General features: G+C 32.8%; 1 protein-coding gene across 1 annotated transcript; it reads right to left on the bottom strand.

Annotated features, from left to right (window-relative positions):
- Window positions 1–8,490: 8,490 nt before the first annotated feature.
- Window positions 8,491–12,382, bottom strand: LOC116413647 (uncharacterized). The gene is made up of 3 exons (XM_031914034.2): window positions 12,203–12,382; window positions 10,352–10,522; window positions 8,491–8,976 (listed from the first exon to the last, which is right to left on the bottom strand). Exons 1-3 carry the CDS (start codon window positions 12,282–12,284, stop codon window positions 8,846–8,848), a joined length of 384 nt encoding a protein of 127 aa, XP_031769894.2. The 5' UTR covers window positions 12,285–12,382; the 3' UTR covers window positions 8,491–8,845.
- Between the last annotated feature and the right edge of the window lie 207 nt (window positions 12,383–12,589).

Here is a 12,589-nt window from a genome sequence, read left to right as displayed (position 1 = left end):
TAAATACATAAATAAACACCTGTATAAATAATTATACAACATCTAAATAAATTTACGAAACAAGAATACAACATTTGTAATTATCGGGACAATCTGTAGCTCTCGAGAAGACAAGTCGGGGATTGCAGTATTCGCCGGGCGCAAAGCAACTGCCGCCTTGTTTGCTGCATCTTGTCTCTCTCACTGATACTGAAAAGAAGTGAGATGGATGTTATTTTTATATATAGTATGTTAATTAATGTAGCTCATGTCTTAAAACTATTGCCATGTGGTCCCGGTATATAATGGGCTACACCTTTTTTCTCGTAGGTGTCGTAAGAGCCTAACCAAAACCTAACTGAGGTTAAATTTAAACTAAGAGCATATTTTCTGTCAAATATTGCTAAAACAGCAAAATATTAATGTCAGTACTTACCATTTGAGAACGAAATGTAAAGTGCCAAAAACAAGCCCAAAAGGTTTAAATGTTACTAAAAATTTTTAAGTTTTTGTGTGTATTTGCATCCTAATCTACGAATACTCAGGTTATGGAATGAGCTCCCTGCTGAGGTTTTCCCAAGAGACTACAGCATGGGGTTCTTCAAAAGGGGGTAAAGAGGTTTCTTCAAGGTCGACAAGGCGCGCGTAATATCTCTGCTATTGCAGGCGTTCATAGGCTACGGTAACCACTTATAATCAAGTGGGCCGAATGCCCCCTCAGTGGTATAAAAAAAAATCTGTCTATATACTGCAAAGTTTATTCGTCAGTTCATCATCATACCTCCATAACAACATTCGACTCCAACACTTCGCTGTTCAGGACACAAGCCGCGTTGTTCCGCCAATCGTCCTGCAGGACAGTCCTCAGCTATTGTGCAAACTCCACCGGCGTTCGAGCAAGGAGTTTCTTGTCGGATTGAATCGATTCTGGAAACTTTAAACTACTAATGTGAGTAGTAGTAAGTAGTTTTAAGTTCTATTAAGCATTTTAGTATTTATTAATCGAAATGGATCTTGCTAGAAAAAAAAAACTTGCAATAGACGCGTTATTTTTATACGAATATTTTGATACTCGTTTATTTGTTTTTTTTTTTTACATTTTATTTATATATTTATTTGTAGTAAGTTGGAAGAGGGGGAAGAGGGAGACCGAGACATAGTTACATCAGGCAGATCAAGGAATGGGTTGGTGTCGTGTCGTATCAAGAGGTGAATAGACTCGCTGAAAATCGTAGTGAGTGGCAAGAGCTCCACCGACAAGAGCGCTGCTCTTAAATAGGATAGACAGATAGATAGTTATAAGTACATATTTTTTCATACATTTTTTTCCATTTAATATAAAAATATGTACTTATAATAGATATATCTTATAGTATGTATATAAAAATCTCGTCTCACGTCGTCTATACCATCGGAGGAGTTCGACTATATAATCGAACTCCTCCGAAACAACGCGACTGATTTTTATGATTTTTTTTATGTAGGTATAAGAATTATGTCGTAAAGTACTTCATACCGTTAGATGATTAGAGTGTCTTCATGTAGACAAAAATATATATATATATATATATATATATATATATTATATATATATATATTATATAGCATTCATTCCATAATTATTACATAACATTTTTATTCGCGATATTCTATAGTTTTATGTTATTTCTTCTTATTGTTCACGATATTTTATAGTTGTTATTCTTGTAATTGTTACTTTTATAGTTATTCGTAAATTGTATGTTTTCCTATAGTTTATAAGTGAAATAAAGGATTCACTATGTTGAGTTTTTACTCCCCGAAATAGAAATAGGAATAATTGTAAAATAATAGTTATATAATAAGATATTATGATTAAATCGAAAATAATTAAATGCCTAAAAGTACTGCTCCTAATAGTCGCGCATCTCTCTCACACTCGCCCCGTCCCGCTCGCACCAACTCACCAACGTGAGTTAGTAACAGTTAACGTGCGACCGGGCGGGGTATAAATATAGGCCGCCTACCCAGTTTGCTGCACCTTAATCCGACCTTAATCCGACGAGCGAACTAGGAAGAAAACTCTTGTGAGCAGGAACTAGGAGCTTCAAAAGTAAATATTGGCTGTTTTGATTTCTCCGACCTGAGCCACACATCAAGAAGCCACGCCCTGCAAGCGGGTCAGTCGAAGGTGATCCGCGCAATATTAGAATCCATTACTATAAGTATAGTATGTACAATAAGTTTTTTTTTACTCAATAATTATAGTTTTATTAATAAAATGTAAGCGATAATAAGTCTACTTTATAAGTCATTACTGGTCCGTAATAAGTCACTTACTAGTTCGCGGTGTGAACGGTGCCTTATCCCTCATACGACAACCAGCTATTAAGCAATCATTACATAACTTTAACGTAACAATAGAAATACATGGCTTGTATGCGAATGGCGATTGCTTATCAATGAACTGGGCTTATAGTTGGGGAGCTGACTACAAAATTAGGTAAGATATGAAAAACTCAACTATTAAAACAGGCAGAATCTTTTGTATGTTTAATTATTAGAAAAGTAAGAATTAAATAAAATTATAAAACAAAATGTTTATAAACGCCACGATTATGGAAATATGGAACCAATAACTCAATAAACTTCATCGATAACTTAGTCAAATATTTTCATAATTAGTGAAGATTACATGTAAAATTCACACACACAAAATGAATTTTTAATTTAACAAGAATTTTGCAATTTTTCATATTAAACGTTTATGAAGTTCATATTATTAATTTTATATTAATTGAATTAATAATTATCGTGTGTTCCTGGTATAGAATAGGCCACCCCTTCCTTTCCTGTGGATGTCGTAAGAGGCGACTAAGGGATGGCGAGGGATGGACAGCAGCGTCCCTCTTAAAACATCTCTAAAGCCTAACTGCGTTTGCCAATCTGGCTGCCAAACGGGCAACTACTGGCAAAACCCCCAAAAGGAAGGCTTATGTACAGTAATTGACAGTTTAGGGTTGATATGATGATGATGATTTAAGATTATAATGCGTAATAAAACTTGACCACTTGATATTTGATGGCTCGGCTCTCTGACTATAGGGTGCTAGTCGTTTATGGACTGCTGTATAATTATCATTTCCGCATGCATTAGTAAAATTTTTAACATAACCAAATAAAAAACGAATAATTACGTAAGTGTTTTGTGTATATTTAAGTTTTTTTACGTAGTACAATCAGAATTGTCGTGTATAGTAAGAGAGCTAATGACCAGTTTGAACGTATGTATATTTTTTTTAAGAATATAATTTATATTTTTAATCCATGCCTTTTACCGTGTGGTCCCAGCATAGAACGGTACACATCTTACTGTGTACTGAGTGTGTGTACTGAGTGTTGTAAGAGGCGACTAAAGTAATGTAACTATTTTATTATCGAAAACCAGAGGGAGACTTTGTACAAAAGTCGATTGCTTGGGTACCTCTGTCCCGTTCGTGTTTCTACCGTGAAGCAGTTGTGTTTGCATGACTGTGTTTCGCTTTGAAGGGTGGAATACGGCGTGAATTTATAGGGTACAGAGGAAATTTATCTGAGTCCTCAGGAATGGCAACGCATGGGGGATATCATGGGCGAAACAGTATACTCTGTTATGTTCATGGTACTGCTCATGTCTATAGGCGACGGTTACCACTTTCGATCAGGTGGGCCGTCAGCTTGTTTGCCATTCTAAGTTGTATAAAAAAATAATAATAAAATTTTAAAAAAATATAACTGAATTGAGAACCTTTTTTTTTTTAAATGTGTTGAAAATAAAGCTTACAAAGTAATCTGCCTAATTGTTGAATAAACGTTGGAATTCTTCAAAGAGGGTATATTAAGATTTCCTCAGGGTTGACAATGCACACGTGACACCCCTAGTGTTGCAAGTACCCATTGAGTACTATGACCGTTTACCATCTTACAGGTTGTAAGCTTATTTGCCATATTCGTAGGAAAAAAAAATACTATTAATACACTTTCTAATTTAATTGATAACAAAATAAATAATTATTACAATTTTTTTTCATGCAATTTAGAATGGCAAACAAGCCATATCCCACCTGATGGAAAGTGGTAACCGTCGCCTATAGACATGAGCAGTACCATGGACATAACAGAGTATACTGTTTCGCTCATGATACCCCTCATGCGTTGCCATTCCTAAGGACTCAGGTGTTATACCTCTGTACCCTGTAAATTAATTGCCATATCCCACCCTTTAAGCCGGTTATTAAACGGTCTAACGTTAAATAATTGTGCATTAATTATTGAATTTGCATATTAAAGTGTTTTTGTTAATTGTGTGATTAAGCTAACTTAATTGTCACTTTGAGTTTATCTTTTAGCGTTAACCTGAATTTGATAAAGAGAAAATGGTTCTTTTACTTTACTGGCTAGACAAACTGTACAATAATCGTCAGCTTGGGTACCTGTGTCCCACTCGTATTTCTCCCTTGAAGCAGTTGTGTTTGCGTGGTTCGTTTCGGTTTGAAGGATAGTATCATCATTATAATTATATTGGCCTTTAACTGTCCACTGCTGAACAAAGGCCTTCCTTTTGGGGAATTTTGCCAGTAGTTGCCATGCTTGGTAGGTAGATTGGCAACCGCAGTCAGGCTTTAGAGATATTTCAAGAGGAATGCTGCTGCCCATACCTCGCCGTCTCTTAGTCGGTTCTTATATCACCCACGGGTAAAGAAAGGGTGGCCTATCCTATGCCTGGACCACACAGCCAGAAATGTGATATATGATAGAGAAATTACAGGATACAGAGGCATAACTTTCATGCGTTACCATTCCTGAGGACTAAGTTAGTCCTCTGGAATGGTAACGCATGAAGGGTACTATAGGCTACACAATATATACTCACAATCAGTTAAATTCAAATGGAAATCATATTTTTATTCAAATAGACTTTTTTACAAGCACTTTTAAATCATCATTTCTTTAATTTACTGCAGAGTTCGAAAGGTTATCTATTGAGAAAAGCCCGCAAGAAACTCAACAGTTACTGTTTTAAATCTCTGTTAACATTATGTGTATTTATTTAAATGTACTATGTCTAAAATGACATGGTTGTTAAAAGCCCGTGTATGTCCATGGTACTGTTCATGTCTATAGGCGACGGTTACCATTTCTTATCAAGTCCGTCGACTTATATGTTATTTTAAGTTGGATAAAAAAATTGTAATTTGTTGTAGATAAACAATTACATATACGTATGTACATTGACTTACAAATCATAACACATATGAGCAGTATCATGGACATAACAGAGTATACGGTTTCGCCCATGATACTCTCTATGCATTGCCATTCCTGAGGACTCAGATGTTAATCTTCTGTACCCTGTAAATTTACTGCTATATCCCCTACTTCAGACCGAAACACAGTCATGCAAACGCAGCTGCTTCACGGAAGAAACACGAATGGGACAGAGGTGCCCAAGTAAACGACTTTTGTACAAAGTCTCCATCCGCATTTTTACTGCATAATTAGATTCCAGCTATATATAGCAGGAATCTAATTATGCTATAGCAATAAGTCTACCTTTTGTGCCAGACATTTTTTTTTGTAATGTGGTCAATAAAGAATAAATAAATAAAAATAAATAAATAGTCAAGTGCATTATAAGCAAGTGACGTAGACTCTATATTATTAAAAAAAATTGAGAAAAAATTACAATAATATAACCCAATATATCAAAAATTCGCCTATTAATCTATCTATCTATGTGAAGCATTTCAGTAACATTATTAGTTTATTTAAATAAACCATAATGTATGAAATTAATAATTCTAACAAACATTAAAATGTGGACTCACAGTCATCGCCGCACCTACACACGGCTATGAATAATAAAACAACAATTAAACACTTCATCGTTAATTTAAACCGTACGCCCATTCACTGACAAGTACTTGGCGAGACTGAATTGTGAGACAAAATAACTCGACTCATATTGGGCTTCTTATCTTGTGCAGTTTATCCAACAGTATTTATTATACGGGTCTAACATACTGTGATAGTATTTAATTATACTTCGATGTTACATGGGCGAGAATTTATATTATACGTCGTGTAATATTTGTTCTTAAATCTGATAGTTTTATATTCTTACGATTTTTTTAATTGTAAACATGTACATCTTACAGTACCTTAATGGCTTAACTAATATACATAACTTTAAAATTTGATATATACATATTATATGAGATGGAGAAGAATAAAGGTTACATATAACCTTGGTTAATAAACATATTCCGGTCATGTGGACAAAGTAGTGTGTAAAAGCTTTATATAATTTTAAATATCAAAAATGTAATACTTTGTATAAATTTTATTGTTAATATTCGGCCATTTAGAGCTAAGTAATTAGTAAAACAAGACTGTGTGGGTAATTGACTTTGTCTTAAATTATTACTAGCCATATCCCGCGACTCCACTCACGTGAACTAATATATATAGTATCCTATATACTAATTTAGGATATAATCTACACGTATACCAAATTTCATTTAAATCCGTTCAGTAGTTTTTGCGTGAAAGAATAACAAACATCCATACATACATTCATCGTTACAAACTTTAGCTTTTGTTATATTAATAGGAATATAAATATTATATTATTACTTAAGGATCGAGAGATGTTGGGAGCAGTAGCGTCTCTCTCAAAACATCACCGAAGTCTAACTACAGTTACCAATCTGCCTGCCAAGCGTGGTAACTATTGGCAAACTCAATTTATGGGGTAGACCTATGTTCAGCAGTGGGCAGATAATGGCTGATAAGATGATGATGGTATTATTATAGTTTGACATTACATTATCGACACGTAACACTCTAAATAATGTCATATCGTACTTCAAAACATCGTGAAATGGTACTCATATATGGCATTGATTCTCGACTATGTAACATCTTGTATTTTTTTTTTTGTTTATTAAACAGTGTTCGGTCATATCAATAAGTATTTGAGACACTGAATTATGACTGGAAATTTAACACATAAAACTTAAGAATTAAGACAGTACTATGATATATAATTTTATAGAAACAAATATTGTGTTCGAAAAGTTCATATCACTGGTGATTTGATTAGAATTATTTTTTTTTTTTTGTTCTTTAGTAGTGGAATTAAACAAAATAATTGTAATCAGATGATTATGATATCACTTTATTATATTTAGGTATTACATAGAAGAGAAATAATATTAAAATCTATTTAATATCATACTTCTAACTGTTAGTGTCTCATTATTTACACTATCAGATCTCAATTATATTACATCCCATATAATGTTATTTCAAATTGATTACATCCTATATAATGTTATTTCAAACTATTTTTTCATCGAATACTACGTACGGTTTTCAAAAGTAGACAACCAAAGTTATAAAGCGTTTTTAAATGAAACATCAAGATAAAAAAAATACACTATTTCACATATATTTCAATAATGCACCGCCTAATTATTTCTCGGTTAGCACAATGGTTGACTGGTAGAGAACACCGTCCAGTGAGGCGGACACCGTCAAGTGTCAAGTGTGGCGATATATGACGGTTTTACTACCATATGTAGATAGAGTTTTACTTAAATGCATTAAAGTATAAATAAATAAATAAATACAACTATGAAAACGGAATTTAATTCGATACAGTAGTTTTTGCGTAATGCCAAACAAAACATATAGATAGACAGATACTAAATTTTTAATCACTTTTTAAGAATTCTTATATTAATTTTTGTTAAATATCTTTTATGTACAGATATCGTCTAGTTATATTTTTAATATATCAGTGAGATAATTCAGGTAGTCTTGTGAAGCACTGTGAGTTTGACACACAATTTAAGTTTTTATTCCCTTTTTTTACAGAGCAAAATCTTAACTCATTAGTATCAGATACAGAAAAAAAAAATACTTAATTTATTTAAAACATAAATTTTATATCCAAATAGTGGAATTTTTTTAAAGCATCGTAACACTTTCTTCGTCGAATAAAAACCGTGTGGGCGTATAAATATTGCACATACATGTTTTATGCCCTTTCTCCCAATATAACGCGTAACATAAAAAAGAAATAGGCCCAACGATTTTGTTTTCCCAATTCGGCAGTTACAGAAAAGCAGTAGTACTTTATCATAACTATCGTATTTCCTCTTACGTTTACAATCCATTTACAATTGTCGAAAGAGAAATATGTTTAATATCGAAACATATATTTCAAAACAATATATGAAGTGCAAAACATCCATTACTCATAATATTAAAGTTTGAAAAGTGATAAATGTCATAAGAAATAGGATATAATACATTCTATAAATAAAACAAATATGCTTATTATTTTATTTATTTACTTTATACTTTATTGCAACATTTATAAAATAATACAGTTAATTGAGAAGTGATACAAAAGGCGACCTTATTGCTAAGCAATCTCTTCCAGACAACCTTTGGTTAGAGGACATTGTTTATTATTTAGGTCAATTGCTGATGTATTCATTATGATGGGCTAACTGCCCTGTTTTCATTCTCATCTATTACCCTTCACTGGTGCTCCGCCAGCGTATCCCGTTAGCGCAGGTGGAGTTACCATAACATTTTCACCCATCAAAAAAAAAAACACCTTAGTTCTCAGAAATGCCAATATGACATCATGGGCAGCACAGTATACTCTGTTATTCTCATAGTACTGTCTATAGACGACGGTTACCACTTTTCATCAGGTGGACCGCCAGCTTGTTTGCCATTCTAACTTTCATAAAAAATTTACTATACTCGTGTTTAACTATTGATCAGTTAATAAAAAATATGATATTAATACACAATTATTTTAAATTATTTATTTAGTGAATATACAACATTTTTCATCTTCCAAACAATCAGAAACACCCCGATTTAAAAGATATTCGGGACACTGTATGCTCTTGGACACACATTCACCGCCGCTTCGTTTGCAAGTCTTCACGGATTCTAGAAAATAATGGTTACTTCTATTATTATTACATATTATATACATACATACACACACACACACACACACATATATATATATATATATATATATATATATATATATATATATATATATATATATATATATATATATATATATATATATATATAAATTTCTTAAATACATAATTACATTAAAAATATTTAAATTTAGAACACGTAATTACTTGCCTCTTTTCCCGTATGTCATAAGAGGCGACTAAAGGAACTTAATGATCAATGGATGGGTAGCAGCGTCCCTCTTAGTACATCATTGAAGCCTAACTGCGTTTGCCAATCCGGCTGCTAAGTATGGCAACTATTAACAAACCCCACTTATGAGGATGCCTATATTTAGTAGTAAACAATCGTGTGATTCCGGCATAGAATGGGCAGCACCGTCCCTCTTAAAACATTTTCAAAGGTTAACTGCGACTACAAGTCCACCTGCCTAGTGTGGCAACTACAGACTATGCCCCCTTTCGCATAGGGCGAGGCCTATGTTCAGCTCTGAACAGATGACGACTGATATGATGATAATAATGATGATATAATGATCTTATTCCCTTGGAAAAATACAATGCTATGGTAAATCAGTAGATTTACCCTAGCATTACATGGATAGAAATATAGAAAAATAAAATGGCTTATTTTACTCAATCATAATGTAGCTTTTTATAGTTGAATGAATTTTTAAAATCGGTCGAGTCGTTTTTCAATTTATTTATTAAAAACAAATAATATTAAGTACAAATTAAGTGCAGATACTCTATTGTTTCCTCAAAGAGATTACTAATTTTTTACGTATTTATTATATGTATATATTTATTTAATATATTAGGTGTATGTTTATATTTGTCTAATTACATAGATAAATACTCTTTATTGTTTCCTCCAAAAGACTTATTATAAATATAAATAATCACGAAATAATCACAATGAGAAAACAATGGGCGACCTTATCGCTAAGAGCGATCTCTTCCAGGCAACCTTTAGATGGAGAGGAGTAATTATAAACAATTTGGAGACACGATGAAAAATTCTGTTAGTTCTAAATATGGAGATGTGATACATGTAATAATATAAATATTATAAATATTATATATAGGAAAAATATAATACTTATATATATATATATATATATATATATATATATATATATATATATATATATATATATATATAAGTATTATATTTTTCCTCTATTCAATAATGCATTGCCTACGTATTTCTCTGTTAGCCCAATGGTTGACTGGTAGAGAACACCGTCCGGTGTTAAGTCCGCCAAATGTACATAAAATTTTACTGTTTAAATAAATAAGAAATAAAAATTACAATAGTAAACTTATTTTACCTGTATATTGTTTATTGGCTGAGTAACAACATTCGACTTGATGATCGTCTTGTTGCTGTACTGGGCACAATCCGCTTATTTGAGACCGTCTCACCTCTGGACAATCCAACTTTCGTACACATTTACCGCCGACAGATAAGCAAGGCAATTCATTGTATAATCCATTTGACACTGAAAAAGGTTTATTATATAAATCACGAGATTATTTTTTTAAATATGAGGATATTTTTTAAATGGTGATAATGGAATGGTAACCCTGGCTATGCGATATCTATCTGTCTATCCTATTTAAGAGCTGCGCTCTTGTCGGAGCTCTTGCCACTCACTACGATTTTCAGCCTCTTCACCTCTTGATACGACACGACACCAACTCCTTCCTTGATCCGCCTGATGTAACTATGTCTCGATCTCCCTATTTCCCTCCTTCCTTCCATGCAATATAGTTGGTTTATATTGATGGGGTACCAGTAAGGAATAGCAAGGTGAGTATGAGGTCAAAACAATTGGTACCAATATGATGAATTCAGCAGGAACTAACGATGATGGTTTCCCCAGAGCTGCGTAAATGTCAACCTACCAGGCCTTAATCACATCAATTGCCTTCTCTTCAAGCTATGATTAGCTGTGTTATCAGGAACTAGACAATGAAAAACAAAATGCCCATACCTAAGCCAATTCATAAAACTTCAATACTTAATTCTTTCGGGAATCGAATCTGAGGCCTCATTTACGCAAAGCAACCACTGCGCCACGAAAGTAGTCAAGTGATGCTAGTAACAGAGTCATTGATAATATCACTGACAATTTTTTACTCATGTGAGAATATTGAACACAAATGATTGAATTGATCACGAACTACTAGATGGCGCTAGGATCGACATTTATAATTTTTATTGATTATTTTGTAATTAAAAATAATTTGAGGAAAAATTTTCAAATTGGCGACTGTCTTTATTAATATTTTACTGATATTGTAATTATTTATCACAATTGTTGTTTTTATTCTCTTGTATTGTACAACTTTGTAAAAAACACCACATACTAGCAAGAAACATTGTGATCGTATTGTAATTCATTCAGGAAAAGATCGCGTATTATTTGTTACTTCACATTCATACATATTATTTAAAGAAACTACTTACTTATTTTAAAAAAATACTTCAAATTTCATGTAATTATAAAATAATCAACAAAAATCACAACTCTCGATTCCAGCGCCATTCCTGTTTCGCCAATTTCCTGTTGAATTATGTTTAGTGACCGACAACCTTAAGTTATTGTAAACAGATGTGCCTACTCATGAATAGAGATGTTTGTATTGTATGGTGATCAGTCGATGGATTGGAACGTGAGGTAGTGTTTTAAACCGTTGCACTGCCAAGGTCAACTTTTTACGAATTAATGTGTGTATATTGATTTTAAACTTTTTGTATCGTATTGTTATTTGTTTTATGTATATTTTAGATGATACGCGTTAATATGGACTTTTTTATGCAACTTAAAATGGCAAACAAGTTGACAGCCCACCTGATGGAAAGTGGTAACCGTCGCCTATAGACATGAACAGTACCATGGACATAATACAGTATACTGTTTCGCCATGATACCACTCATGCGTTGCTATTCCTGAGGAATCAAATGTTATGTTATGTTTTAATGTTTTATTGTTTAAAGGCGACGGTTACCACTTTCCATCAGGTGGGCCGTCAGCTTGTTTGCCATTCTAAGTTGTATAAAAAAAAACTTTGCTTATATCAGTTGTGCACTGAGAAGGTATTACGGGTAGAAACGAAAGATTACATCTCGCGGGCGAAGCTGCAAGAAACGGTTAATTAAGGTCCAAAAACTTACCACTGTCTCCGTCGCCCTTGCACACGTGTACCAATAAAGAAAAAAATAGAAGAAGTTTCATATTTTTAAATGAATTAATCATAATACTGCTATTTTATAAATAAAAATTAAAAATATATAAATGTATTTAGTAATAGAGTATTGGCACCGGTTGAAATATAAATCCTGAATGCTTGCAAAAGTGTTCGCAAGCAATTTATAGTTTGCAGATATTTTATCTTATACTATCTTCAGTTTGCTCAGTATTAAATACAAGTGTCCATTTGTTTGCATTTACTTAACCATAAGGCTGGTTTCATATGGCTTTCAAATAGATGGTATTCTTATTTTAATTTTATACTTTTACATGTTATCCTAAATTACTTATTATATCAGTAAATAGCTATT

The sequence above is a fragment of the Galleria mellonella genome, unplaced genomic scaffold (assembly GCF_026898425.1).
Source record: "Galleria mellonella isolate WM207_F2 unplaced genomic scaffold, CSIRO_AGI_GalMel_v1 utg59, whole genome shotgun sequence".
Classification (NCBI taxonomy): Eukaryota; Metazoa; Arthropoda; class Insecta; order Lepidoptera; family Pyralidae; genus Galleria; species Galleria mellonella.
Note: the sequence above shows the minus strand (reverse complement) of the source record. Positions and strands in the feature narration are given on the sequence as shown.

Bases quoted from the DNA above. Each gene is read 5' to 3' on its own strand.
- LOC116413647 (XM_031914034.2), bottom strand. From the start codon at position 12,284: ATGATTAATTCATTTAAAAATATGAAACTTCTTCTATTTTTTTCTTTA. The intron at 10,523-12,202 runs GTAAGTTTTTGG...AACCTTTTTCAG, and splicing joins CAAGGGCGACGGAGACAGTG to TGTCAAATGGATTATACAAT. The intron at 8,977-10,351 runs GTAAAATAAGTT...ATTATTTTCTAG, and splicing joins AGCCAATAAACAATATACAG to AATCCGTGAAGACTTGCAAA.